This window comes from Stegostoma tigrinum, chromosome 25, assembly GCF_030684315.1.
Source record: "Stegostoma tigrinum isolate sSteTig4 chromosome 25, sSteTig4.hap1, whole genome shotgun sequence".
NCBI classification, from domain to species: domain Eukaryota; kingdom Metazoa; phylum Chordata; class Chondrichthyes; order Orectolobiformes; family Stegostomatidae; genus Stegostoma; species Stegostoma tigrinum.
In genome coordinates, this window is record NC_081378.1 from 52,213,013 (window position 1) to 52,239,515 (window position 26,503).

Here is a 26,503-nt window from a genome sequence, read left to right on the forward strand (position 1 = left end):
CAGCCAGGATACATCTTCTGGAGTGCTCAGTGCCCTCTCTGCTGATCCTCAGTCAGGAACGCCTCTCTCCATAGAACTCTTGTGTCAGGAATATTAGCTAAAGCCATGCCTTTAGTTCGATGATGGTTATTCTGAGAGTTTAGAGATTTTAGAGAGTTTACAGAGCCAGTGATTTTCTCTTTAAAGCTGATGGGTTGTTAACTCTATTAGATTATAGTTGTTCTCACACCAATTTTTCAATTACCCTCCTCTTTTATACCTTTGATGACCTATCAGTTTCTTACAGTAGATTGGTCCTAAGTTATCAAAACCATCAGACTTTAAATTTAATTGTGTTTTAGTCTCTCAGTGCAGGTTTAAAGTAATTGGCTGATAATCAAACTGGTTGCCTAAGCAAACTACTGCCTGGGTTGCTAACCACACAGCCCTTAGTATAAATGATTTAATTTCAGAAACTCTCTGCTGTTTTTTGCAGACTTTTTAAAAAATCTCCAAGCCTAGAAAAACACAATCGTTTAAAGGGATCATGCACTCTTCCTCCTATCATTTCACAAACATCAAATTCTAACACCCTGCCTCCCAAACCACAAACACTCTACCCAACTTCACAACAATAATATGATCAGGCAGAGTCAGTATGGTTTTACAAAGAAGAAATCATGCTTGACAAATTTATTAAAAATTTTTGAAGATAACTATGATAAATAAAAAGGACACAGTGGATGTAATGTATTTAGATCTTCAGACAGTATTTGATAATTTACTACACATTGGAGTACTTAATAAAATAAGAACTATGGTATTGGAGGTATTATATTAGCATAGATAGAAAATTGACTAACTATTAGAAGGCTGAGAGTTGGGATAATGAGCACATTTTCAGAGTGGGAACTTTAGCTAGTGGAGGGATCGGTGTTGGGGCCATGAATATTTATGGCTTACATTCATGACTTGGATGAGGAAAATGAACATGGATGACACAAGTAAAGATGGGAAAGCAAGCAGTGAAGATGATTAAAAACATCTGCTGAGGGAGAGAGACAGGTTAAGAGATTGGGAAAAAAATTGGCAGAAAGAATATAATGTGGCAAAATATGAGGCTGTGCAATTTGGCAGGAAGAATAGAAGAGCTGAACGTTATTTAAATAGAGAAAGACTTAGAAAGCTATAGGACGGAGAGATTTGGGAGTCCTCATGCATAAATATCAAAAACCTGGCATTCGAGCTCAGCAGGTCGTAGGGAAGACAAATAGTCTTAATTTAGAAGGGAATCGAGTATAAAATTAGGTAAGTCTTGATAAGGCTTTACAGAGCAATCGTCAGGCCACAGCTGAAACAGTTTATCTAAGAAAATACATCCTGGCCTGGTGGTATTCCTGAGAAGTTTCATTCGGTTGATGGCAGCTGTGTGTGCGTGTGTGGGGGGGGGGGGGCTGCTGAGGAAAGGTTGAGTAGGTTGGGCCTGAACTCCTTGGAGTTTACAAGAATGATAAATAACCTTATTGAAACATGCAAGATTCTTAGGGGACTTGACAGGTTTGAAGCAAAAAGGTTGTTTCCTCTAGTGGCAGAGTCTTGGACCAGAGGGCATAATCTCAAAATAAGGGTTAGCCACTTTAAGACTGAGATGGGGAATGACGTCATCTCTGAGGGTGGTGCATCCATGGAATTCTTTACTACAGAGGGCTGTGGAGGCTGGCTCATTTATATATATTCAAAGCTGAAATCAACAGATTTTTAATCAGTAAGGGAATCGAGGGTTAGAGTGAGAAAGCAGGAATATAGAGTTGAGGATTATGCCATGAACTAATTGAATGATGGAGCAGAGTCAGTGGGCTGAATGGCTGGCTTGTGCTCCTACATCTTATGATCTTAAAGGCCTTAAGGATGCTGTTGGGGACTCCTCCCTCTCCAAAGACCCCAAGCACAAACGTGGCCACGGAAGAGAAGTGAATACAGCACTTTTTAAAAAAAAAATAGTCTGCCATTAAACCACCTGTTTGACAAACCAGTCAAAGAACAAATAATAAGAACTACCCACCAGGGGTGTTCAGCAATAACAGAAATAAAGGACAAAGTAGGGAATGATGGAAGGGTTGAAGCAAAATAGTTTTGGAGGGGAGATAATACACACCAGCTGCCCTGGTGCCCACCTTTCTCTAAATGCTTTGAGACATAACCCAGCTTTTTTTTTGTTTTGAAATCCACCACCAAGTCAAAGAATCCCTACAGCGTGGAAGCAGGCCATTCAGCCCATACCAATCCACCAAACAGCAGCACACCTATTCCCACCCCTATCCCTTTCTCTGTAACCCTACATTTCCTATGGCTAATCCACTTAGCCTGCACACCCTTGAACACTATGGGCAATTTAACAATGGCCAGTCCATCTAACCTGTGCATCTTTGGACTGTAAGAGGAAATTGTAGCACCTGCACGAAACCCATTCAAACACAGAATGTGCAAACTCCACACAGACAGTTGCTTGAAGGTGGAATTGAACCCAGGTCCCTGGCACAGTGAGGCAGCTATGCCAACCACTGAGTTATCGTACTGCCTAAATCATATAAGAACTTAGCTCTCTTTACAGCTCAGTTGACACCAGTATTGCCTACAGTATAGATATTGTTAATTAACCTGTACATATATGTTATGACACATCTATGGAGCAGGTGGCTCTTGAGCCCAGGCTTTGTGGACCAGACATTGAGACACTACCACCATGACACAAGAAATCCAAACATCTTAGCTCTCTTTTGCTTTTATTTTATGGAAATGTCACCACCAAATCACTCAATTAAACTACTAAACAGTCAACAACTAAACAATAAAACTATGTGGTGAAAGGGTAGGAAGAGAGGCAGCGGACTAAATTAAAATAGAGTTGGAGGAGGAAATAAAGTCCTCACAGTACCTGCCTTTCTCTTAGGGCATCAACAATGTTCGTAGATATGTCTCTCTCTCTCTCTCTCTCTCTCTCTCCAAGGATACCCTCGCTTGAACGTAGCCTGTGAAAGAGAGGCAGTGTTAGCAAGTTTTGAGACGAGTTGTAGCTCAGGTTGAGTTTCTGGGCGTGAGTTTGCTCGCTGAGCTGGAAGGTTAGTTTTCAGACGTTTCGTCACCATTCTAGGTAACATCATCAGTGAGCCTCCAATGAAGAACTGGTGTTATGTCCAGCTTTCTATTTATCTGTTTAGGTTTCCTTGGGTTAGTGATGTCATTTCCTGTTCTTTTTCTCAGAGGTTGGTAGATTGGCTCCAAATCAATGTGTGTGTTGATGGAGTTCCGGTTGGAATGCCACGCTTCTAGGAATTCTCGTGCGTGTCTCTGTTTGGCTTGTCCTAGGATGAATGTGTTGTCCCAATCAAAGTGGTGTCCTTCCTCATCTGTATGTAAGGATACGAGTGATAGTGGGCCATGTCGTTTTGTGGTTAGTTGATGTTCATGTATCCTGGTGGCTAGCTTTTTGCCAGTTTGTCCAATGTAGTGTTTGTCACAGTTCTTGCAAGGTATTTTGTAGATGACGTTTGTTTTGCTTGTTGTCTGTATAGGGTTTTTCAAGTTCATTAGCTGCTGTTTTAGTTGTTGGTGGGTTTGTGGGCTACGCTGATGCCAAGAGGTCCGAGTAGTCTGGCAGTCATTTCAGAAATGCCTTTGATGTAGGGGAGAGTGGTTATGGTTTCTGGGCCCGTTTTGTCTGTTTGTTTGGGTTTGTTGCTGAGAAATCGGCGGACTGTGTTCATAGGGTACCCATTCTTTTTGAATATACTGTATAGGTGATTTTCCTCTGCTCTTCGTAGTTCCTCTGTGCTGCAGTGTGTGGTGGCTCGTTGGAATAATGTTCTAATGCAGCTTCGTTTGTGGGTGTTGGGATGGTTGCTCCTGTAGTTCGGTATTTGGTCCGTATGTGTTGTTTTCCTGTAGACGCTGGTTTGAAGTTCCCCATTGGCTGTTCGCTCTACTGTGACATCTAGGAATGGCAGTTTATTGTTGTTTTCCTCCTCTTTTGTGAATGTTATGCCAGTAAAGGGTATTATTGATGGTCTTGAAGGTTTCCTGTAATTTGTTTTGTTTAGTGATGGCAAAGGTGTCATCCACGTAGCGGACCCAAAGTTTTGGTTGAATGATTGGCAGAGCTGTTTGTTCGAGTCTCTGCATTACTGCCTCTGCTAAGAACCTTGATATCGGAGATCCCATGGGGGTACCGTTGGTTTGTCTGTAGGTTTTGTTATTGAAAGTGAAGTGGGTGGTAAGGCATAGGTCCACTAGCTTGATGATGTTGTCCTTGCTGATGAGGTTGGTGGTGTCTGGTGTATGTGTCATTGTTTCTTCTAATAGTGTCGTCAGTGTTTCTTTGGCCAGGTTGATGTTGATGGATGTGAACAGGGCTGTTACGTCAAAGGAGACCATTATTTCATCCTCTTCTATCTTGGTGTCTTTGATGTTTGAGAGGCAGTATGTTGGGAACTGACTCCCTCCATGTCCCATAACCTGGAACTGTTGATGGCTGCCTTGGCCAGTCCCATGAGGAGATAGGAACCCTGCTCTTATTGTTTTGAGCAATCCTTACTAGATACAAGCAGGGAAGGAGAAGTACTACTTTCCTGAAAGATCAGAGGAGTGCTATGATTACAATATTTGAGAGCCAATTTATAGTCATTTGAACCAACCCATTCAGACACATAACGACACATCACCAGGGAAGGTGGAACTTGAACCCAGTCTTCCCAGCAGGAGCGCAGCTCTGTTTTTTTTATCCTTTCTGGAAGTGCTTTCACATACAACTCAATGGGTTTTTTTCCCACCTGTATAACTTTTCACCTGCTATTCCTGCCACTAAATCACCTATGTTTCTAATTAAAAGGCCATCAGGGCAGTGCAATAACACCAAAGGTGAGAGAATGGAACACAGTTTATTTACATTTTCTAATGAGCTTGTTTAAAGATGTAGTTACACACCTCTAGTGAGATAGGTACACTACCACTGTGCCATGAGACCGCTTGGAAGCTAGCTTTTTCTATGCCCAGAAGTGTTCTTCCATAGAACTCACCATCCTGATTTGAAACAAAATTGCTGTTCCTTCACTGTCTCTGGGTCAAGATGCTGGAAATCACTTAATAACAGCAGTAATAAGACCGAGTTTTTATCTTTGAGATGCAAATTGCAAATCAAGACATTCCCCAACATTAAATAATGCCTGTTACTTAGAATGCCTAATAACACTGTCCTCATGGTGCTGGGATGGGCTGGCATTGGAGCACTGTGAAGTAAATGGATTCCAGGTAGACAAGTTAGAAACCCACTGGTTTTTTCTGAGACAATGGCTCAGATCTGTGGATGAGTGTGACATAATTAATCTGTACTCTTAAACCTTTCTGAAGCCCCATGACCACACACCCCTTCACATATTCTCACCGCCCTAATCCCATCAACCTAGTATCCATTACTTGCAGAATACTTAAGCTCTCTAACGCCATATCTAAGATGCTCATAAAACTGTCAATACTTAAGCGTTTATTCAAAGTACACTTAACACACAATTAAGTAGTCATGAAACTGTCATGGTAAATAAACTAACAGTGGCATTGATAGTTACACCAACAATTCCTGCTGGGTTGAAACCATTATTGGTGTTTGGAGGTTGGACAAGATTTTAAAAAATCGTGTTCATGGGATGTGAGCTTTGCTGGCTCAGCCACTACATATCACTACCCTTGAGAACGTGGTGGTGAGTTTCTCTCTTAAACCACTGCAGTCCTTTTGGTGTAGGTATATCTATAATACTGTTAGGGAGGAATTTCTGGAATTTTTACCCAGAGACAATGTAGGAACGGTGATATATTTCTAAGTCAGGATGGTGAGTAATTTGGAGGGGAAGTTGCAGATACTGGTGGTCCCGTATATCTGCTGCCATTGTCCTTCCAGATATTAGAGGCTGGTTTGGATGGTGCTGTCTAAGGAGCCTTGACGAATTTCTCTGATGCATCTTATAGATAGTACACATCACTGCTACTGAATATCAGCGGTGGAGAGAGTGAATGTTTGCGGATATGGTATAAATCTAACAGTGTACCTTTTCCTGGAAAGTATCAAACTTTTCAAGTGTTGGTGGGGCCACACTTAACGAGGCAAGTGGACAGTATTCCATCATATTCCTGATTGTGACTTGTAGATGGTGAATAGGCTTTGAAGATTCAGGTGAGATACTTGCTGCAGGATTCCTAGCCTCTGATCTAATCTTTTATTTGCAGTATTTATATGGCTAGTTGAGTTCAGCTTCTCATCAATGGTAACTCTCAGAGTAACTCATCAAATGCCAAGGGATGTTTGTTGTCTGTGGTTGGAGGTGGTCATTGCCTGGCACTTATGTGACTCAAGTGCTACTTATCACTTATCACCCCTTGCCCGGATATTGTCCAGGTCTTGTTGCATTTGGACATGGACTGCTTTAGTATTCTAGGAATGATAAATAATGCTGATTATTATGCAAACATCCCTACTTCTGACCTAATGATGGAAGCAAGGTCATTGGTAAAGCAGCTGATGATGTAGCAAGATACTGCCCTGAGGATCACCTACAGAAATATCCTGAATGTGAGGTGACTGACCTCCAACAATCATAATCATTTTGCTTTGTATCAAATAGCATTGATCAAACAGCATTGATTCCATCATTTCTATAGCCTCTGATGCCACAGTAGGTCAAATTGAACCTTGATGTGAAAGGCGGTCACACTCACCTCACCTTTTGATTCAGCACTTCTGTCCATATTTGAAATTAGGCTGTAATGAGCTCAGGAGCAGAGTGGCCCCTCCAATGATCAGTCAGGATTCTCCCCTTATAAGGGTGGAGGGGGTCTAATGACTGGCAGCCCACCAACCGTCTTAAATCTTTCTGCCCTATTCTGGGCTGTTGTCTGCCTGGGGTGAGGAGGTAGGTGGATGAAAGTCAGGAGACAATTATTAATGTTGCTGCAGGTAGTTAGGCATCCCAAACAAATGAGTAGGCTATGCAGACAGTATGCTTTGTTATTGGTACTTGGATGGAGGACAGTGAGTGGTGAAAACTGCTGCCAGCAACAGTGAGATTAGTTCTCGCTAACGTATCCTGCGCTGTGACTTCTGGAAATGAAATTCAATGTATCTGTATTTGGCAGTGCTAAAACTCTAAGCAGTGATAGCAGTGATAGTGATTAGAGGGAACATTGGTTGGAGAGCATGGGCGTTGGTAGAAGGTGGGTACTGTAGCAGAGATAGAATGAATGTGAGATATCAGGCTAAAGATGGTACCACTTCTACTAGCAGAGTGGAGAAAGTCATTGACCACCTTCTTTCAGTTCTGGGTATTCCTCTAGATGGCTGGGACTGCTGTAACCTTGCTGGCATCCTTGGATCAAGATGACATGATCTGTGTCATAGCCTCCATTGCTGTTCATAGGATAAAAGGAAGCCCTGCCTTTGCACCACCTGGTACAATAGGGTATCTAGGACACTGTCTGCAAACTATGGCGCTGATGTCCCCCTGTCTGCCGTATCCAAGGCCAGTATCATTCTGACAGTGTTTTCCAGGTGCAAAGTAGGATTTTAAAGATGATACAGGTATTCGGATCCTGATGAATTCTAGGATATCCATAGACGGGAGAGTTGTTTCAAGAAAGGTGAATGGTAAAAGGTGGCAAAAATCAGACATGAGATATCATAGGGGCAGGTGGGTTTGGTAAGATACAATTAGAGAACTTACTACACCTCATGTTGTAAAACCCAAAGACGTTTTTTCAGGCTGAGATTCAACCTATTGACGTAACGTGTGTGTGGACCTGGAAGATGGTGATGTAGTCTTCCATATAAATACTTTGCATCAATTTTCACTGTGAGAACGGATTACAACAGTCTCGATGTGAGGGTATAGGACCAAAAGATTGAAAGAACTTAATATAGAGAGAAGAGATAAGAGTAAGTTTAGCAGCTTTACAAGTAAGTATATCCCCAGGCTCAGAAGAGATGTATCTAAGGCTGCTGAGGGGAGCAAGGGAGGAGGAATCCAGGGCGCTGGCAGTCAAAGTCTTTCTGGCCACAGATAAGATGCCTGAGGATTAGAGGACTGCTAATGTTGTCCCATTATTAAAAAATGGGAGGGAGAGATAGACTAGGAAATTACACACCAGTTGGAAATAACCTTAGTGGTAGACAAGTTTTAGAAAGAATTTGGAGGGACAGAATATTTCTGCACTTGGAAAGGCAGACATTAGAGACAGTCAGGATGGATTTATAAAGGGAGGGTAATTTGACAAATTTGATCAAATTGTTTGAGGAAGTAACTGGAGTGTTGATGATGCTAAAGCATTTGAAATGGCAGCCTGAGGGAAATCGGCGCCATGTTTTGCAGGCAGGGTCCTGGACACCCTATTGTACCAGGTGGTGCACAGGCAAAACTTCCTTTTACCCTAGGAACAGCAATGGAGGCCATGACACAGAACATGTCATCCTGATCCAAGGTTGCTACCCATTTTACAGCAGCCCTAGCCATCTAGAGGAATACCCAGAACTGAAAGAAGGTGGTCAATGACTTTCTCCACTCTGCTATTAGCAGTGGTACCATCTTTAGACTGGTATCTCACACTCATTCTATCTCTGCTACTGTATCCCATGATGATAAGTACATTGTTCTTTTCATTAACCATTCCTTTAAGATGAGAAGAACAATTTGTGACAAGCGATATCAGTATCACAGTTCTCTTCTAACTTCACAGGGAAGCCTCAAAGAGTGGCTGTGAATTTAGACGATACTGAAGTGGTTCCAAAGGTTATTCTGATTGGTAATGATTTAGAAAAGATGTGGAAGACCTGAGTGAAGCCTGTATGACTGTCACAGGATATGAACTGGAAACAGTACATTAATTAATCTTACCATCCTTCACATCTACATTGGAAGCTACAGTAAAACCAGTCTCCATATAGTTGTGAAATATCTTGTTCCTACCTCTGATCCTCATAATCATCATGTTTAGCCTTATTCAACCAGCTGCCTCCACAAATGTATCAGAGAAATTGGGCAACCTTCCTATTCCTGGCTTGCCCACAGCGTATAGAATTATAGATTATAGAATCTCTCCTGTGGGGAAACAGGCCCTTTGGCCCAACAACTCCGCACTGACCCTCAGAGCATCCCACCCAGACCCATCCCCCTATGACCCACCTAATCTACACATCCCTGAACACAATGAGCAATCGAGCATGGCCAATCCATCTATCCTGCACATCTCTGACTGCGGGAGGAAACCCACGCAGACACAGGGAGAATGTGCAAACTCCACACAGGCAGTCCCCTGAGGGTGGAATCGAACCCGTAAAACAATAGCATCTTTCCTTAGCAAAAACAGATGTTGCTGGAATAGAGTTAATGGGAACTGCAGATGCTGGAGAATCTGAGATAACGTAATGTGGAACTGTATGAACACAGCAGGCCAAGCAGCATCTTAGGAGCACAAAAGCTGACACCAGGGAAGGGTCTTGGCCCAAAACATCAGCTTTTGTGCTCCTAAGATGCTGCTTGGCCTGCTGTGTTCATACAGCTCCACACTTTGTTCTCTTGTTGCTGGAATAGCTCAGGAAGTCTGGCAGCATTTGAGAAGAGAATTTTTCTTTTATTCATTTACAGGATGTGGGCATTATTAGCTGGATCAGCATTTACTGCCCATCCCTAATTGCCCAGAGGGCTGTTAAGAATCAACCACATTGCTGTGGGTCTAGAGTCATATGTAGGCCAGATCAGGTAAAGATGACAGATTTCCTTCCCTAAAAGACATCAGTGAACCAGATGGGTTTTTCCTGACAATCGGCAATGGTTTTATGGTCATTGTTAGACTCTTAATTCAAATTATTATTGAATTCACATTTCACCATCTGCCATGGCAGGATTTGAACCCAGGTCCCCAGAACATTATTTGGGTCTCTGGATTAATAGTCTATCAAAATACCACTAGGCTATAGTCTACCCATATCTTTCAGGTGACGTTTCCTCAGAAGGTCGAAAATCACAACAGCAGGTTTATTTGAACACACTGTCTTTCAGAGTGCTGCTCCTTCCTCAGGTGTAGTGAGAGAAGAGATATCAAGACACATTTTTGAACAGTGTCCATTTGTACATTGTCATAGTGTTAGCATGGTTTCGCCAAGAAAAAATGCCCTGGGCATCCTTGCCTGCAGCATATGATATAGACAACATTGGTGAGGGAGAGAGAGAGTGTGTGAGTGCATGTGTGTGGGTCTGTGTCAGACAGAGAGTGTGAGGGAGTATTTGTGTCTGAGACAGTGTGCGTGTTCATGCGTGTGTGTGTGTGGGTGCGCGTGTGTGCACGTGTGCGAGAGGGTCTGTATGAGTGTTATGTGAGACAGTGTGTGTGTATGTGTACGTATGTGTGAGTGTATGGTTTCTGAGAATTTCTGAGGAGAGGTCACTGGACCCGAATCATTAACTCTGATTTCTCTTCACAGATGCTGCCAGACCTGCTGGCTATTCCAGCAACTTCTGTTTTGTTTCTGATTTACAGCATTCTCAGATCTTTTGGTTTTTATTTAGCAACTTTCCCTGACTATGTGCTGCTTTTTAAAAGACTGCTAACATGCTACATGTGACCAATGCAAAAAGCATGTTTTTTTTAATCTTGTAGGTTGATCAGGCAATCATATTTGGAACTTGTTTTGTTATACTTTTACCTTGACGAGGTGGAGGAGAAGGAAGCAGAGCTTGGACAAGAAAGCAAAGCAACTTTAAAATCAGGAATCATTGTAGTTGCGAAGCAACCTAGAAGAAGGGTAAGAATTCGAAGATTATCACAAATGACTGATAAAAAGCTTGCAGAGTTGCAATATTCATGTTCTATGAAAGTCATACTAGACTTGAAATGCTAACAATGTTTCTCTCCAAACAGATCCTGCCAGACCTTCTGAGTTTCTCCAGCATTCTCTGTGTGTTTGGATTTCCAGCCTTTGCGGTACTTTGCCTTCATGCAATATTCATGTTTTGAGTTATACTTTGTAAATGTGAAAACAGGGAAATTAATACAGATGAGAAATCAACTGATTTAGGTATTCACCCTCTTAAAACAACACACGCGTCTAACTGTTTATACTATTCTCTGGATAAGAGTGTCCCTCAAATCTCCTAATACCCACCTGACACATCACCAAAATGTCTTCTTCAACTTCAAAATTATAGCACTCACACATCGCTCACTTAACTTGTTTCTCTAAACATAATTAGTGTATTCTGCTTCAAAAAAAACAAAGTCTAGAGTGGTAAGTCAGATTTTGGTCCCTTTATCTCACCAGAACGTTTTTTTGCAATTGTTCAGTTGTAATTTGAAACTATGTAAATAAGGTGGGAGAGTCATGGTCATGGTAAAAATGATCAAGGAAACCTGTGTTCAGTGTTGGTGTAGAATAGTCAGACTCATACAGTTTCTACAGGATGGAAAAGGCCCTTTGATCGTATCTATACCTGTTATCTATCTATCCTAATCCATTTTCCTGCATTCCCCATGGGCAATGGTGTTTCAAGTGCTCATCAAAATATTGCTCAATTGTCTTGAGGGTTCCTGCCTTTACCACCCTCTTAGGCAGTGAGTTCCACCTTCGAGAATAAAAAAAAACACATTTCCTTAAATCCCATCAAATGCTCCTGAGCTTAAAACTGAGGACCCTGGTTATTGATCAAGGAGGAAAGGTTTCTACTAAGGAAAACGTTTCTCCCTATCTACCTTATCTATGCACTTGATACACATAAATCAGATTGCCCCTCAGCCTTCCCTACTCTTTGGAAAGCAGAGGGATAGAGATCTACAGCACAGAAAAAGGCCCATTGTGTCTGTACCTGTCAAAAACAACCACCTAACAATTTTAATGCCATTTTCCAGTACTTACCCCATAGCTTTGTATGCTTTGGCACAGAAGCTGCACATCTAAATACTTCTTAAATCTTATGAAGGTTTCTGCCTCTATCATCCTTACAGGCAGTGAGTTGCAGATTCCCACCAACCTCTGGGTGAAAAATGTTCTCCTCACATCCTTTTTAAACCTGCCTCTTATCATAGATCTATGCCTCTGTCAATTGATCCCTTCATTAAGCTGAAAAGTTTCTTCCTATCTACCATACCTATGTCCCTCATAATATTGTACATCTCAGTCATGTCCCCCCTCAGACTCCTCTGCTCGAAGGAAAACAATAACAGTCTATCCAAACTCTCTTCATAAATAGTACTGTCCAGCCCAGGCCACATCCTGGTAAATCTCATCTGCTCCCTCACATTGCAATCACATCACAACTATAAAATGGATTCCAGAACTGTCTACAATACTCTGTGGCCTAATCAATGTTTTGTACATTTCCAGTACAATCCCTATGCTCTTAAACTCTGTGTCTCGGTTAATAAATCATTCTTAATCACTTTATCTACCTATCTAGCTACCGTAAGGGGCCAGCGTACATGCACATCAAGGTCCCTCTGACTCTCGGTGCTTCGCAGGGTCCTACCCTTCGTCATATATTCCCTTGTCTTGTTTGTCCTACCCAAATGCATCACCTCACATTTATCCAGATTGAATTCAATTTGACATTGAACAGCTCATCTGGCCAGCTGTCTATATTTAGTTTAGGCTAATGCTATCCTCCTTACTATTTACCGTCCCACCAATTTTTGTACCATCGAGAACATACTGATCAACCCTCCTACATTCAAGTCTAAATCATTTACGTATACCATAAGCCCCCTACGACCCCACTGAAAACATTTGCACTCAGATAAACACCCGTCAATCATCACTCAGAGATAGTAAGAATTGCTGATGCTAGAGTCAGAGATTACACAGTTTGGAGCTGGAGGAGCACAGCAGGCCAGACAGCATCAGAGGAGCAGAAAAGTTTCTGTGTGCTGTGCTCTTCCAGCTCCAAACTTCTCACCTCAATCATCACCTCTACTTCTTGCCACTCAGCCAATTCTTTATACAATTTTCTAAAATTCCTTGGATCCTTGATTATCAGTCTCCTATGCAGGACCTTATCAAAAACCTTGAAGTGCAAGCAACAACTCCGACCTATCTAGTCTCTTGACAGCTGAATTGTTCCAACCCAAGCAATATTCTGGAGAAACAAAAACAGAAATTGTTTGACAAACTCAGCAGGTCTGGCAACAGCTTCGGAACAAAAGTAGTGTTAATGCTTCAAGTTCAGAGACCCTTCTTCAGAACGGCCTTGTGAATTTCTTCTGCACCCTCTTGAGTGCAGTCACAACCTTTCTATAATGTACCAACCAGTATGGTACGGGTACTCCAGCTGTGGCTAACTAATGCTAATTACAGCCCCATTGTAACCTCTTTGCTCTTACAATCATTGCCTTGACCACTAAAGGCAAGTATCCCAAAAGTCTTTTAAATCATCTTAGAAGTATCTAAATGTACAGGAAGATAAATATCTACTATCGTTTAATGCAATCGCAGCCCTTTTGTGTCTTTTCCTGTACTTAGGCAAAAAATAGTAATGGTGAGTAGACAATACTGCTAATGAAAATTTTTAGATAAGCTACAAGACAAGATTTGTTCTGTCTGGTTCATCCAATGATTTTAAGAACTTCAAAATGCGCCCCCTCTGGACTGTAGTGCTATTTCACGTGAAAGTGGGGAAACAAAAAGAACATGCTGGAAATGATCAAACAGCACTTGGAATAGAACAACAATTTATTGTCATGTGTGCTTTTACTAAAAATATAGTGAAAAGTTTTATACGTCACCATATCATAGTGACTGAATTAATGACAGAAGTCCTAAATAAGAATAAAAGTAAAAGATCATCATGGTTCAATTAACAATTCCTGGGTTCGGGATACTCTGGCAAACCAGGCCAAACCTACCATGCATTTCCAAGACAAGACCTCCACATCAAGACATTCCTGGGCTGTGGGAAGACCAGGTAGCCGCCTCCAAAGAAAGGATGTGGTGTCCACACCAAGACCTCTGTGCCAGAACTACACCTTCACGCTAGGCTGCTGAAATACCCAGAAGACTCCAAAGCAGACCTCCACGACAGGACAAGACAGCCCATTTACAGGAAAGAAACACAGTAATGTTTCGAGATCGATCTCTTGGGTTGGCTCTGTGTACACTTGCCAATCTGTTTGATGATTCAATCCCAGTATTCCAAATTTAGGATATGTCTCCATCGTGGTTCATCATAAGAGAAGCTGGACTGGGCCTCTCCAAGTTTAGTGTGAGTAAAGCCTGCAGCCAGCAAAGAGGACACTTTCACTCCATCAATATTGGTTGAATACGTCAGGCCCCAGAAGTGAAAGAAGAGTGCTGATCTAGTTCATACCCTTAAAACAATTGCTGAACTTATTCATAGAATCATAGGCCCCTACGGCCCAACAAGTCCACACCGACCCTCAGAGTACCCTACCCAGACCCATCCCCCTAGTAACCCACCTAATCTACACATCCCTGAAGACTATGGGCAATTTAGCATGGCCAATCCACTTAACCTGCACATCTTTGGACTGTGGGAGGAAACCACAGCACCCGGAGGAAGCCCATGCAGACACAGGGAGAATGTGCAAACTCCACACAGACAGTCGCTCAAGGCTGGAATTGAACCTGGGTCCCTGGTGCTAACTCCAATAATCAGGTTAGGTTCAACCTGATTTCTTGCATATTTTATAATTAATTCTTCTCTGCTTGAGAATGTATGGTTTGACAAATTTAACATTAAACCAGTTTATTAAATTATTTTTTATATAACTTTGTTTCCTAATCAGGTTACTGGCCAGGGAAGACTGATAGAAATACTGCAACATGTTTTGAGGCAGCCTTCAAAATATAAAATGCTGGCATGGACTGCCATTAGAGCTGCAAATGAGGTTTGTACAAATTATTCAGACTAAACTGTGCTAGACATCATTTGCTTGTCTGCGCAAGATCTGTGTAAAAGACAGCAATTGGATGACATTTGGGAGAAGTTATATATCCTGAGATGGAACTCAGACACATGTTACAGCCTAAGATGTATAATAGGCATTTCTCATCCAATTGTAGAAAACTTGGAAATCCTTCAGTAATGATGAGAAACATGATGAGATAGAAATTGAGTATAGAACAGAACGTGGAACAATACAGCACAGGAACAGTCCCTTTGGCCAATTATATCTATGCTGCTAATTATGCCATTCTCAACTACTCACATCTGCCTGTATATGGTCCATATCCCTCTATTCGCTACCTGTTCATTTGTCTGTCTGAATGCCTCTTAGACTTTGCTAACATATCTGCTTCCACCATTTCTTCTGGCAGCATGTTCCAGGCACCTACCAGCCTCTGTGTAAAAAAACTTTGCCCTGCACATCTCCCTTAAACTTTTCCCCTCTCACTGTAAACCTGTGGCCCAAAGCATTTGACATTTCCCCCTGGAAAAAAAGACTTTGACTATCCAACTATCCGTGATTTTCATAATTTTATATACTTCTGTCAGTTACCCCTCAGCCTCTGAAAGAATCTAGTCTGTCCAACCTCCTTTTAGCAAACACAATCAAATCCAGGCAACATCCTCATAAGCCTTTTTTTGCACCTACTCCTAGGCCTGAACACTCTTCCAAAAGTGTGACTAGAATTGCACACAATACTCTGAATGTCGCAGAACTAAAGTTTTATACCGTTGCAACAAAATTTGCCAACTTTAGTGCCCCCACCAATGAAGTCAAGCATTCTATACACTTTGTTTGACCACCTTCTCCAATTGTGTTACCACTTTTAGGGAGCTATGGACTTACACCCCAAGATCCCTCTGTATATCAATGACCCCAAGGGTGCTGCCATTTGCCGTGTAATTTTCCTTTACATTTGACCTCCTAAAATGCATCACCTCTCACTTGTCTGGACTAAACTCCTTCTGCCATTTCTCCGTCCAACTTTCCAACTTATCTATATCCTGCTGTGTCTTTTGATAACCTTCCTTACTATCCAGAACTCCACCAATTTTCAGTTCATCTGCAAACTTACTAATCATACCATCTTCTTTTTCATCTAAATCATCTATGTATATTACAAACAACAGAGATCCCAGCGATGATCCTTGGTACATGGTTGTAATATTATCAGATTTGCATATAGTTATTGTGAATGAAAATTACAGACAAACTTTAAAATACTTTACACTCATAGTCAGCATCTCCCTGGTCCCGGCAGTTCCATTGAGAATGGTGATTACTACTGGGATTGCAGCCAATCCCCCACGGAGATTGTCACTGTAGCCAACTTGGGAAGAAAAGTGGTGATGGTGGTGGTTGTGGTGGGGAGGGGGGGGGGGGGTCAAGAGGACTACGTCACAAGGTTCTGGTAAAGGTATCAAGTGGGTAACGGCTATGGTGCACAACATAGAAGGACAGAAGAAACCTTTGTAAGGGTGGGGACAGGGGACCAATGGGGTTCAGGGAACAGATATTGGGTGGGCATCTGACAGAACCTTCGCTCTGTAATGTAGGCACCACACCCTTGTTCATCACTAACTCCAGGCAAAGCACTTGGCATCATTCAAACCTGGCTTCCTCCATTGCTAACCGCATGAAAAACTGCATTAGGGCAGAACGTGGCCTTTAAGCAGCATTGATTGGTCACTTAAGAGGCTCCATTAACCCAATGGCAAGTGGCTAACCCCCATCTCCACTGCTGTATATAAAACAATAGTGTGGGCAGGGGCAGGAGAATAGGTGCCAGGAAAGATACCCAATGCATTGTGCCCAGGTTTATGCCCCCTATTCATCTATTAAACACATCCTTGGGGAGCTGTAAGAATCCAAGCAAAAGACTGTTTCCACTTGTGGGAAGAGCAAAGCAAAAGGCTATCAATATATGATAGTCACCCCTAGAAATCAGATTAGGCAATTCAAGGATAAAAGTTCTTGCCATTGAGAGTGGTGAAAATGTAAAACTCAAGAGTTTTCACAGGGAGTGTCCAAGGCAAGTACTACCAGATACCCAAATGGATTACAGACATTGGCCTGGACTGTTTAGGCTGAATAGCAAGTTTTGTCCTGTATATGCAGCATCATCTATTAATTCTGAGGACTGATTTGAAGTGACTGGAAGCATTTCCTCTCACATGAAATTATTTTTCAGAATCTTTGAGGGAAAATATACACTAAATTCTGTTAACATGGCTGAGGTCTTGACAAGTCATGAGGTGATGAACTGAAGAAGAGGGAAATAGAAGAGAGAAAGTGTAAGTTAGTTTAGATTTAGTCAGTTCACACAAATGTAGATAGTGGTGTATTTGAGTAACAGACAACCAAGACAGATAGTAAATGCATTGGGAAATTTTTCTGTGAAAGCTGGAAGGATATTTGACCAGCTTTTCATGATCTAGAGATTTCAGGTCATGTATCCATGCTTGTTGCTATGAGAATTATGGAATTCATTATCTCCCTTGGTTTACTCTTTCTCCTATAATATACAGGCTTTCCATCTTAAGGTTAATATCATTTAATTACTGTTTTATTTATAATGTCCTCCACTTTTCATTTACTCAGAATCCAGCGTTATAAGCGTTGTGCACTCACTGAAGCTTTTCAATATAGAAAAAGAATTACACTTCATGATTTAAATGGAAGCGGAGCATGATTTAAATTACCACGGAGACAAAAGAAACAAGATGGAGAAATCAGAAATGTATTAGACTTGGTTAGATATTCCATAATGCTAGCAGTCATGAGGCTCATTTTAGAACGCAAGGTTGAGGAATATCAGATACACTTTACCTACTTCATTGCTTTTTGAACAAGTGGCCATAGATATTTATAGTTTCCATATGATCCATCCTGTCCATATTGTCTACCCTCAATCACTTTCTGAGAAATTATCTGTAACTCCTTATCTTTGCTGTCTAGTTTTGAATTTGAACCTTCTCAGTGGTGTTACATTCAATAGGTGATGAGTCTTTATACCTCAATCTTCTGTCTTATGTTTCTCCTGTAGTGAGAACAGTGATATGGTATCTGCCAGCACCAATTCTCTCTCTATCTTCAATTTCAGATTGGAATCATAACTCTGAAGCCTGAAAGAGTAACATTTGTAGTCTGACTGTTGTCAGACTGGAGGTCTGTGACCAGCGGTGTGCCCTGAGGATCATTGCTGAGTCCACTGCATTTTATCATTTTTGAAAATGATTTGGATATGAATATAGAGAATTGGTTAGTAAGTATGCAGATGACACCAAAATTGATGGTGTAGGGGACAAAGAAGAAGGCTATCTCAGAGAACAATGGAACCTTGATCAGATGGGTAGTAGCAGACAGAGTTTAATTTAGGTAAAATGTGAGGTGTTGCATTTTGGAAAGGCAAATCAGGGCAGTCGGTATACACTTAATGGTAGGGTCCTGGGGATTGTTGCTGAGCAAAGAAACCTTGGGGTGCAGGTTCATAGTTTCTTGAAAGTGGAGTCGCAAGCAGACAGGGTAGTGAAGGTGGTGTTTGGTACGCTTGTCTTTATTGGTCAGTGCATTGAGTATAGGAGTTGGGATGTCATACTGTAGCTGTGCGGGACATTGGTTAGGGCACTTTTGGAAACATGTCTTCAATTCTGGTTTCTTGATGAAGGGTCCAGGCCCAAAATGTTGACTGCCCTGTTTCTTTGATGCTGCCTGACCTGTTGTGGTTCCTCCAGCTTCACACTGTATTAACAATTAAAGCAGCCTGAATAGCTGTGGTCAAGCTCCTACCCACAGAAAAAGGGATTTTAGGTTTAGTTTTCAGCAGTTGCTGTTGAAGTTTTGAAAAGGTGGAAGCTATTTTTTCCCTCTCTAGATTACAGCCAAAAGCTGTGAGTTCTCTTCCTAGGATACTGATTGCATGTGAGACAAAATCTGTTTTCTTAAGTTGCCTTATGCCAAGTGTGTATTTTTGAGATGTTGCTAGATTGGAACACATAATTAGTAATAGTTACTGTATATATTATTCTGTTAAGTTTACTAATAGACTTGTTATTCCAAGTTCTTTCTTTTGTTGTATTTTGACTATAGTGTTTGAATAAACTGTATTTTGCTTAACGTTCAATAGTTTGACCAATCAAATTGCATCCTGAACATAGCACCTAACATTTAACCTTTAAAATAAGAAAACATTAGGGTCTAGGCTACCTTCTTAACATATTTTGAGGGGGTCTGGTCTGGTCCATACACTCCTAAGTTGGTGTATTGTGACCCTGACCACTAGTCCGCTACATCTTCTCCATCAGCTCCTGAGCTTCGCTGTGCATCTTGACATATGTGGTATGAAACCATAAGATACAGAAGCAGAATGAGGACCCATCAAGTCTTCTCTGCCATTCAATCATGGCTGATGTTTCTTTACCCCATTCTCCTGCCATCTCCCCATATCCCCCTAAGACCCCTTAGCTGTTTTATTTCTCTCTCATCCTCAGAGCTTCTATTCCAAAGTTTTCCCTGTATGTCTTGTTTACTTTTGCTGTATTACATTAAGCTCAAACGGCAGATGCAGGAAATTTGTACCTTTATAAAGCTAGGATGAATATTGTCAACAGTGAAGATTCAGTGTGTAGTTTCATGTTCCAACAGCCATTTCTGGCACTGAGCTTGCTGGAAACCTTCGCCATGCCAGTGCTGGTGTGACTTCTTCCAGCATTCAAATTGTATAGTGATTGTTCTTTATTGAGATTTAGTTGACATTTTTTGAATCCAGGCAAAAATTCTTAGCTTCCAACTGACTTCTCTGCCCCCACATTTACCCAATCTGTAGGTTCTGTCACTCTTGCAATCACTTTCTTTTCTTCTATTTCTTGGTGTTCTCTTACAAGTCTTCCTTTGAGTTCTATTCGTACTTCATGTCGGAAATGAATCATTGGGTCAATGCTGATATGATAAAGACTTCAAAACAACCAACCATTTCATTGAAACACACTGTGTACCTTTTGCATCACATCTTTGAATCTGAATGGAGTGTACTTTTCACTTTATCCTCATGTGTCATCTCCTTCCCCTCCATGGTTTACTGAGAAAATCTACACTTCTTCATAAATGCTTAACTCCAGTAAAGCAGGTAGATCACTCAGCTAACAGCACTTTTTTTTTGTGTTCCTCTGATTTGGGTTGCTCTTAGCTGTCAAATTCCAGATCCCTCTGTATGCTGTTAGCATGACAGTGTTCTGTTTCTGAATTCCTTTCTTCCAATTTTCAGGAAAGATCTTCTGGTATTGTCTGACCCTTTGTGGTCCAGTATGTCTTCACCTTCAGATTTAATGTGGGCTTATTTGTCACCCTCTTCCTGATCTGAATCATTAAGTAATATTTTTCTTTCTTTGGGAACTGTCGCGTCCAGACATGTGAAGCAGTTGTATCGCTTACATCCATTGTGTTCTCAAACTCACTAGCATCTTCCTTTTTTTTTTCCTGCTGTTCCCTTTCTCTAGTGACTCATCTATGACAATCTTTCTTTGTTCTGTCCATCTTTTCCCAGGGATTGGCCTTTTAACAAGCTCTCCAGATTATTTTGAATGTGGGTCATTCCTTCTGTCTGTGAATTCATGGTGTCATTCATAGTTCCTGGATGTCTTTTTCTCAAGCTGGTGCACATTCTTTAGTTGCTGTTTTGCTGTGTCACTCCTGTTGCCGTTCCCTCGGATTAATTGAAGGCTCGCCATTTGGGTAGTCAGTGTCTTCATCTCCCTCTCAGGCCTTCCTGTGCCTTGGTAGTGTCCACAGTCATCAATATTGTGAGCTTGTTCTTTCTCATTAGCTCTTTCTGTGCTTCAGAGTATGTATAGCCTCAAATTAGTTGATCTATTGGTCTTTCAGCTTTGCTGTTCAATGTACATATTCTGGCTGCACTTCAGCCTTGTTACAAAATTGTCAAAAAACTCAGCTAACTCCTGCCTGAGGCCTTGAAATTTATCCTAGTGCATCAAATAATTTCATTTTCGCTAGAAATAAGTGCTAAATCTTTCAAAAGTCTTGTCTGGATTTGTGCCATCTTAAGTAATCTCCTAGCTGTTAAATAAATGTAGTGTGTTGTCTCCTGCACACAGAAATATATAGCTGACCCTTTCGTCATTATTAATGCCATCAGGAAACTACTGAATGCCAACTGTGACTTTAAAAAAAACTCAAATGTATCTACAATATTATCACCTCTCAGTTTATTATGGGTAGTTTGCTGTGTGTTCATTGCAGTGCAAGTAAACCTTTAAATTTTGATTTTGCATGATGGACTCAGGTTTGATTTCTTTCTGTCTCTGATGCCAGTTTGATCAATTTCACCAATCAGCATTACATTTGTTTAAAATGCTTTAGGTTTACCTACTACTGCCACTATGTCGTGTTTCCTTGTTTTTTTGATTCCCAGATCTTTGACATAATGATACTTCAGGCTTGCAAAGCAAAGAGCTCTGTGTCTTTATGGAGTGATTGTCCATAATACCAAATAGTACTTCTGCGTGCACAGATGCAGCTTGTGACATCAGCTGGCTGCAATGAACTAGAAGAAGCTCCTGCACACACACTGCTGATGTTACTGCACTTAACCTACTGCTGCCTTGGTGCTGTTGCTTTCTATTGCTTAAAGAATGACTTCGGGTGCCTCTGCATTTATACAACCTCTTTGCGCGACCTATAAGTGGCATCCACAGCCTTGTTTTTAACATACCTGCCACAATGTCAGATCAAAAGACTTCCGAGGTTGCTGTTGTGTTCGACAGAACCTGACTCTTCTGTGCATCCGTGAATGTGGCTCCATTGGTACACATATATACAAATGTCCCCTGGTTTATTAGCCACTAGTTCCATGTTATATAGCATACAAAATATGATTTTCAAAAATGTTATCTGCTCTCATGAAGATTGGTGTCAAATTTTAATAGTTAGTGCTTTTGTAAGTCAACTTAAGATATTTTACTGTGCTAAAGATGCAATGTAAACAGAAATTGCTATGTTTCCACTCTTACATACAAATGTCATTTGCTGGTTAGATCATCAGAACGCTACGCAACTCCCAAATACTAACTAGAGACAAGAAAATCAGTGAAGAAAGTATAAAACATTTAGTTCAAAAAGAATTGCCTGAATTCGTAATTCTGGACATTTTGGCATCATATCAGGATTTTGAAACCGGTAAGAACTTTGCTTCCCCTGTTTCAATACTCATAATCATGTAGTAGAGTTTGAAAGAAATCATTGTGGCATTATTATTTACTGTGACACTTAACCTTATAAAAATCCACTCCTTTTAAAAATGATTAAACATATACTGCGTTATTATCATACAGATCATCCTAAGGCTTGTTTTGATTCAGTCTATTAATGTGCTTTGACCTTACAGCCTGCAATTTTCCAGAAATGACAGAATCAGAGGGAGCCAGATTGGATATGTTCCCCAAGCACATCTTGCTGTTGAGGAGGTTTACCAATAGCGTTACCGTATTCAGGCAGTTTGTCCACCATAGTAAGGGCTGTTTTACCAGGCCTCCAGCATTTTACCAGTGGTGGATTAAAGCTGTCTCTCCACTGCATGAGGAATCAGCCTCCCAGTAGCAGCCCGTGGTAGGGGAAGAACAGTTTATGCTTGTGGGGCAAGAAATGCAGTACCCCACAATCCCAATACCCAATACAGTTTTCCCATCCTGTACTTCTACAAGTACATGAAAGGCAAAGGGTAACTAGGGCGAGAATAAGGCTCTTAAAGATCAACAAGAACATCTGTGTGCAGAGCCAAAAGAGACAGGTGAGATCCTAAGTGAGTATTTCATGTATGTATTTACCATTGAGAAAGGCATGGATGCCAGGGAACTTGGGAAAATAAATAGTGATGTCTCGAAGAGAGTCTACATTACAGAAGAGGTGGTGCCAGAAGTCTTAAATCGCATCAAAGTAGATAAATCCTAAGGACCTGATTAATGTACCCAGGACTTTGTGGAAGGCTAGGAAGAAAATTGTGGGGCCCCTAACAATGATATTTGTATCAATAAAGCCACAGGTGAAATGCCAAAGATTGGAGGGTGGCTAATGCTGTGCAATTATTTATGAAAGGTTTTAGGGAAGTGCCTGGGAACTGCAGACCAGTGAGCCTAACATCTATTTCCCTCACTTCTGCCTTCACACCTCCTCCCCACAACAGAAATAAAATCAGAATTCCCCTTGCCTTCACATGTCACCCCACTAACCTCCACATCCAGCATATTATTGTCTGCTACTTCCGCCACCTACAAATGGGGCCCACAGCCAAAAATATATTTCCCTCCCACCCCTAACTGCCTTCTCTCGAAACTGCTCTCTCCACAACTCCTTCATCCATTCCACAAACCCCACTAACTCCACCACACCCGGCACTTTTCCCTGCAACTGTAGGAAGTGCTACACCTTCCCCTACACCTCCCTCCTCACCTCCACTCAAGGCCCAAAATGAACCTTTCATATCAGACAGGGCTTAACCTGTAAATTCGTCAATTTTGTTTACTGTATCCGCTGCTCCCAATGTGGCCTCCTCTACATCGGTGATACCAAGCGAAGACTCGGAGGCTGTTTCGTAGAGCATCTGCGCTCTGTCAAACGACCACACCAACCATTTTAACTCCGCCTCCCACTCCCTGGGTGACATGTCCATCCTGGGCCGCCTCTAGTGCCACTATGACACTACACACAAACTGGAAGAGCAGCACCTATATTCTGCCTTGGGAGCCTATAGTCCGATAGCCTAAACATAGAATTCACCAGCTTTAAAATCTCCCCACCCCCGGCCTCGGCCCAAGTCCAACCCTCCCTCTCATCACCGCCTCCTTGACATGACAAAATCAGTCCATCTTCTCGCCCACCTATCAGTTCTACCTGTCCCAATCTCCACCACTCCCTATCTGCATTCACCTATCACCATCTCACCTATCTTCCCCAGCACAACTCTATTTATTTCCAAGCTCCCTTCCCCTTTCCCATTTCTGAAGAAGGGTGCTGACTCGAAACATCAACTTTCCCACTCTTTTGATGCTGCCTGGCCTGCTGCATTCCTCCAGCTCCATACTGTGTAAACTAAGATAGGTAAGTTGTTAGAGGGGATTCTGAGAGGAAAGATCTACGGGCATTTGGACAGGCAAGGTCTCCTTTGGAATAGTCAGCATGGCTTTGTGTGTGGGAAATCATGTCTCACAAGAGTTTTTTGAAGGAGTGACCATTAAAGTAGATGAGGGCAGTGCAGTAGGAGTTGTCCACATGGATTTTAGCAAAGCCTTCGACAAGGTACCACATGGTAGGATGTAAGGTTAAATCTCACAGGATCCAGGATAGTGAAGATGACTGTCTGGAAACACAACAAAATCTTGATCGACTGGACTAGTGGGCTGAGAAATGACAGGTGGAGTTTACTTAAGATAAATGCAGGATATTGCATTTTGGTAAGACAACTCACGGCTGTGGGGAATATTATAGAACAAAGAGATCAAGGGGTAAGGGTTCATAGCTGCTTGAAAGTGGAGTCACAGGTAGGCAGGATGGTGAAGAAGGTTTTCAGCATGCTGGCTTTCATCAGTTACAGCACTGAGTATAGGAGATAGGATGTCTTGTTGATGCTGTACAAGACGTTGGTGAGGCTATATTTGGAGAACTGCGTACAGCTCTGGTCACCCTACTATAGAAAGTATTATTAAACTAGAAAGAGTGCAGAAAAAAATTACTAGGATGCTACTTGGACTGGAAGGTTTGAGTTATAAGAAGAGGTTTGATAGGCTGGGACATTTTTCCCTGGCGTTTAGGACACTGGGGTGTGACCTTATAAAGGTATATAGAGGCATAGGTAAAGTAGATAACCAGCAGTCTTTCCTATGATAGAGAAGTCTAAAATTAGAGGGCATAGGTTAAGGTGAGAGGGGAGAGATATAAAAGGGTCCAGAGGAGCATTTTTTTCACACAGGTGGTGAATGTTGGAATGGGCTGCCAGACGTAGTGGTGGAAGTGAGTACAATTTCATCATTTAAGAAACATTAGGACAGGTACGTGGATGGGATAGGTATGGATGGATATGGATCAAATGCAGACAAATGGGACCAGTTTGAATTGTGAAAACTGGGCAGCATGGGCAAGTTGGGCCAAAGGGCCTGAGAAATGACAGATGGAGTTTAATTAAGATAAATGCTGTAAACCTCTATGACTCTACTCGGCATTGGAACTTTTCACACCATCTTCTTGCCTACCAGCTGCTAAACTGTAGGCTGCTTCAGATTAGGCTGACATCTTTTCGGCCAAACTGCCAATTGGAATACAAGGGCAACTCTTGTGAAGCATCTCAATGGGATGCCACCCATGTCATTAAGATGGAAGGTTTGCTAGCCAATCACACAGCCTGGTGACATGTATTTTCTGTTGGGGTCAGGCCATTCTCCCTATCAACAACATTCATCCCAATTTATCTTGGCTTCCTATTTCTGCTTTACCTTTTTGACCTGAAATTGGATAATGTTCCCAACTGTCATCTTTGAACATATGTACTGTGCTTATTTCTTATCACTGCTAGTGAAGAATTCAGAAATTGAAAGAAAGCATAAGAAGTAACAGTGTGCAACAGAAGCATTTCCCAAATCTGACCACTGTGGATTCGTTCTGAAGTTGTGGAATTTTTAAAAATTTCTTTTGTGGGATGTAGGCATCACTATCTTGACCAGTATTTAATCCCTATCCCTAAGTGCATTTGAGAGTTTGGCAGCGAGCTGCCTTCTTGAATCAGTACGGGCATTGCAAGTATTGAACCCTTGACATTCAATGGCATTACCATCACTGAATCACCCACTATCAGTATCCTGCTGGTTACCTTTGAAAGGAAATTGAACTGAACTAGCCAGAAAAACGTTACAAAAGCAGGACAGAGACTATCCTGTAGTGAGTAACTCATATTCTGACTCCCCAAACCCTGTCTACCATCTACAAGGCACAAGCCAGGAGTGTGATGCAATACTCCCAACTTGCCAGGATGGGTGCAGCTCCAGCAACACTCAAGAAGCTGAGCACCATCCAGGACAAGACGTCTGCTTGATTGGCATTATATTCACAAGCATCCACTCCCTTCACCACTGATGTTCAGTAGTGTGTACTATCCACAAGCTTTACTGCATAAGTTCACCAAGGCTCCCTAGACAGCACCTTCCAACCCCACAACAACTTTCAGTCAGAAGGACAGCAAAGCAGATACATAAGAATACTATCACCTCCTAGTTCCCCTTAAAACCACTCCAACCCAACTTCGAAATATATTGCTAGTGTGCTGGGTCAAAATCCTAGAACTGCCTCCCTAAGGCCATTATGGGTCCATCTACAACATGTGGACTGCAGCATTCAAGAATACAGCTCGCCATCACCTTCTCAAGGGCAACTAAACTTGGGAATGGATACTGGTGATCAACATGGAGGAGTGGGTTGAAAGCAGTGAGAGGGAAACAATCTGTGGAAAGCTTCCTTCCCCATGTTGGCCCGATGCTGT

At 41.8% G+C, this 26,503-nt stretch overlaps 1 protein-coding gene and 1 long non-coding RNA gene across 5 annotated transcripts in view; one reads left to right on the top strand and one right to left on the bottom strand.

Annotated features, from left to right (window-relative positions):
* The window catches only part of LOC125463059 (cilia- and flagella-associated protein 54-like), a 437,943-nt gene that overhangs the window by 381,400 nt on the left and 30,040 nt on the right, over positions 1-26,503 (top strand). The window contains exons 60-62 of the mRNA XM_048553715.2: positions 10,672-10,816; positions 14,806-14,907; positions 22,017-22,158. Of these exons, the coding sequence (XP_048409672.2) occupies positions 10,672-10,816; positions 14,806-14,907; positions 22,017-22,158 (389 nt within the window). The remainder of the gene's footprint in view (positions 1-10,671; positions 10,817-14,805; positions 14,908-22,016; positions 22,159-26,503) is intronic.
* Positions 1-26,503, bottom strand: part of LOC125463061 (uncharacterized) — a 172,379-nt gene that overhangs the window by 93,501 nt on the left and 52,375 nt on the right. For 2 of the 4 annotated variants that reach the window (XR_007249745.2, XR_007249746.2), the window contains exon 3: positions 2,915-3,008. The exons of the other annotated variants lie outside the window; for them this stretch is intronic. This is a non-coding gene — a long non-coding RNA (uncharacterized LOC125463061). The remainder of the gene's footprint in view (positions 1-2,914; positions 3,009-26,503) is intronic. 4 annotated transcript variants of the gene reach the window in all.